The 1,221-nt window shown below is 38.8% G+C and overlaps 1 protein-coding gene across 1 annotated transcript in view; it reads left to right on the top strand.

Moving 5' to 3' along the window:
- LOC121923831 overlaps positions 1 to 1,221 on the top strand; it is a 51,560-nt gene that overhangs the window by 32,605 nt on the left and 17,734 nt on the right. Inside the window, exons 7-8 of the mRNA XM_042454674.1 lie at positions 168 to 283; positions 998 to 1,030. Coding sequence (XP_042310608.1) covers positions 168 to 283; positions 998 to 1,030 — 149 coding nt within the window. The remainder of the gene's footprint in view (positions 1 to 167; positions 284 to 997; positions 1,031 to 1,221) is intronic.

Below are 1,221 nucleotides of genomic sequence, written 5' to 3'. Positions count from 1 at the left end.
ATGGGAGAAAGGGGGGATAGAAATTAAACAATAGAAAGGAAAAAATCTCCTCCTTTAGAGCAACTCCTTCTGCCTTCAGGTTGTCCCTTCCCTTTACTTTGTTGTATTTGGAAATTCTGGACTTGACTGGACAGCTGATGGGCTCACTTTGTTTTTCTTCACCAAAGCAAAGTGAAGGAGACTTTTGAGGACCCAGGAGCTTTCCCTCCAGAGCTGAGGTTTAAGATCTGGGACTTGACTGATATTAACTCCTTACTGGATGGCATCATGAAGCAATTCAAAGGTAATCGAAATGTCTGTAAAGATTTGTGTTAGTCATTATATTAGTCATAGAATCATAGAATCATAGAGTTGGAAGAGACCACAAGGGCCATCCAGTCCAACCCTCTGCCATGGGGGAGAACATAACAGGCTTGATGACAGAGATTGCTATTTTTTAAATCTTATGTTATTGCCAGTAGAATTTATGTGATCAGTTCATATACTATCTGGGATATAATGGGAAAGCAACTGTAGATTGCTCTACTCCTGAACCATATTATGCACAGAGCATCGAAAAAACGTTTTTTAAAAATGTAACCTACCAAACCAACATGGGCACTTTTCTCCATATGCTGTCCATCCCTCAGGTCCATTTGAGTTCCTGTAGCCATCCTAAACAATAAGCTACCTCAACCCTCAAAGTAACTATAGAGATAAATTTCCATTATCTAGGTTGCAGGCTTACATATACCTAACTGGAAATAAGTTGCACTGAAAACAATTGTGATTATGTATGGAGTAAATACGTATGCATGGAAAAGTGTTGCTATTTACAAACAGCTTACAGTTGCAAGAGGTATTTCCTTGCTGCCAGATCTCCTTCAATTTATATTTAGTCCTTTTCTTGAAACAAGGAAACAATAGTTGGAATAGTATGAATGGATGTTTTGTTAATCAGAACTGTACGTTTGGCCATGTGGTCCTGAGTTTTTCTCTGTCTCCTTTTTTTATCCAGATGCATTGCTGTATGGATTTCAGCTGCACAAAGGTAAATTTCTTGGTAGAGGACCAAATTCATAGCAAGGGCAGAGACAGCTTACCAGTCAGGCTAGTTATACCTCCTTAGATCTGTAGACTTTGGAAACAGTGGTAGTTTAAAATATTAGTAGTGGAAAGGCAATAAAACTACACCAGTGCATGGGATTTTCCTACATGCAATGAGCACACATAAATGAGGAG

The sequence above is a fragment of the Sceloporus undulatus genome, chromosome 2 (genome assembly GCF_019175285.1).
Source record: "Sceloporus undulatus isolate JIND9_A2432 ecotype Alabama chromosome 2, SceUnd_v1.1, whole genome shotgun sequence".
Classification (NCBI taxonomy): Eukaryota; Metazoa; Chordata; class Lepidosauria; order Squamata; family Phrynosomatidae; genus Sceloporus; species Sceloporus undulatus.
The sequence above is the reverse complement of the archived record's forward strand: the minus strand, read 5'-3'. Positions and strand labels throughout refer to the sequence as shown.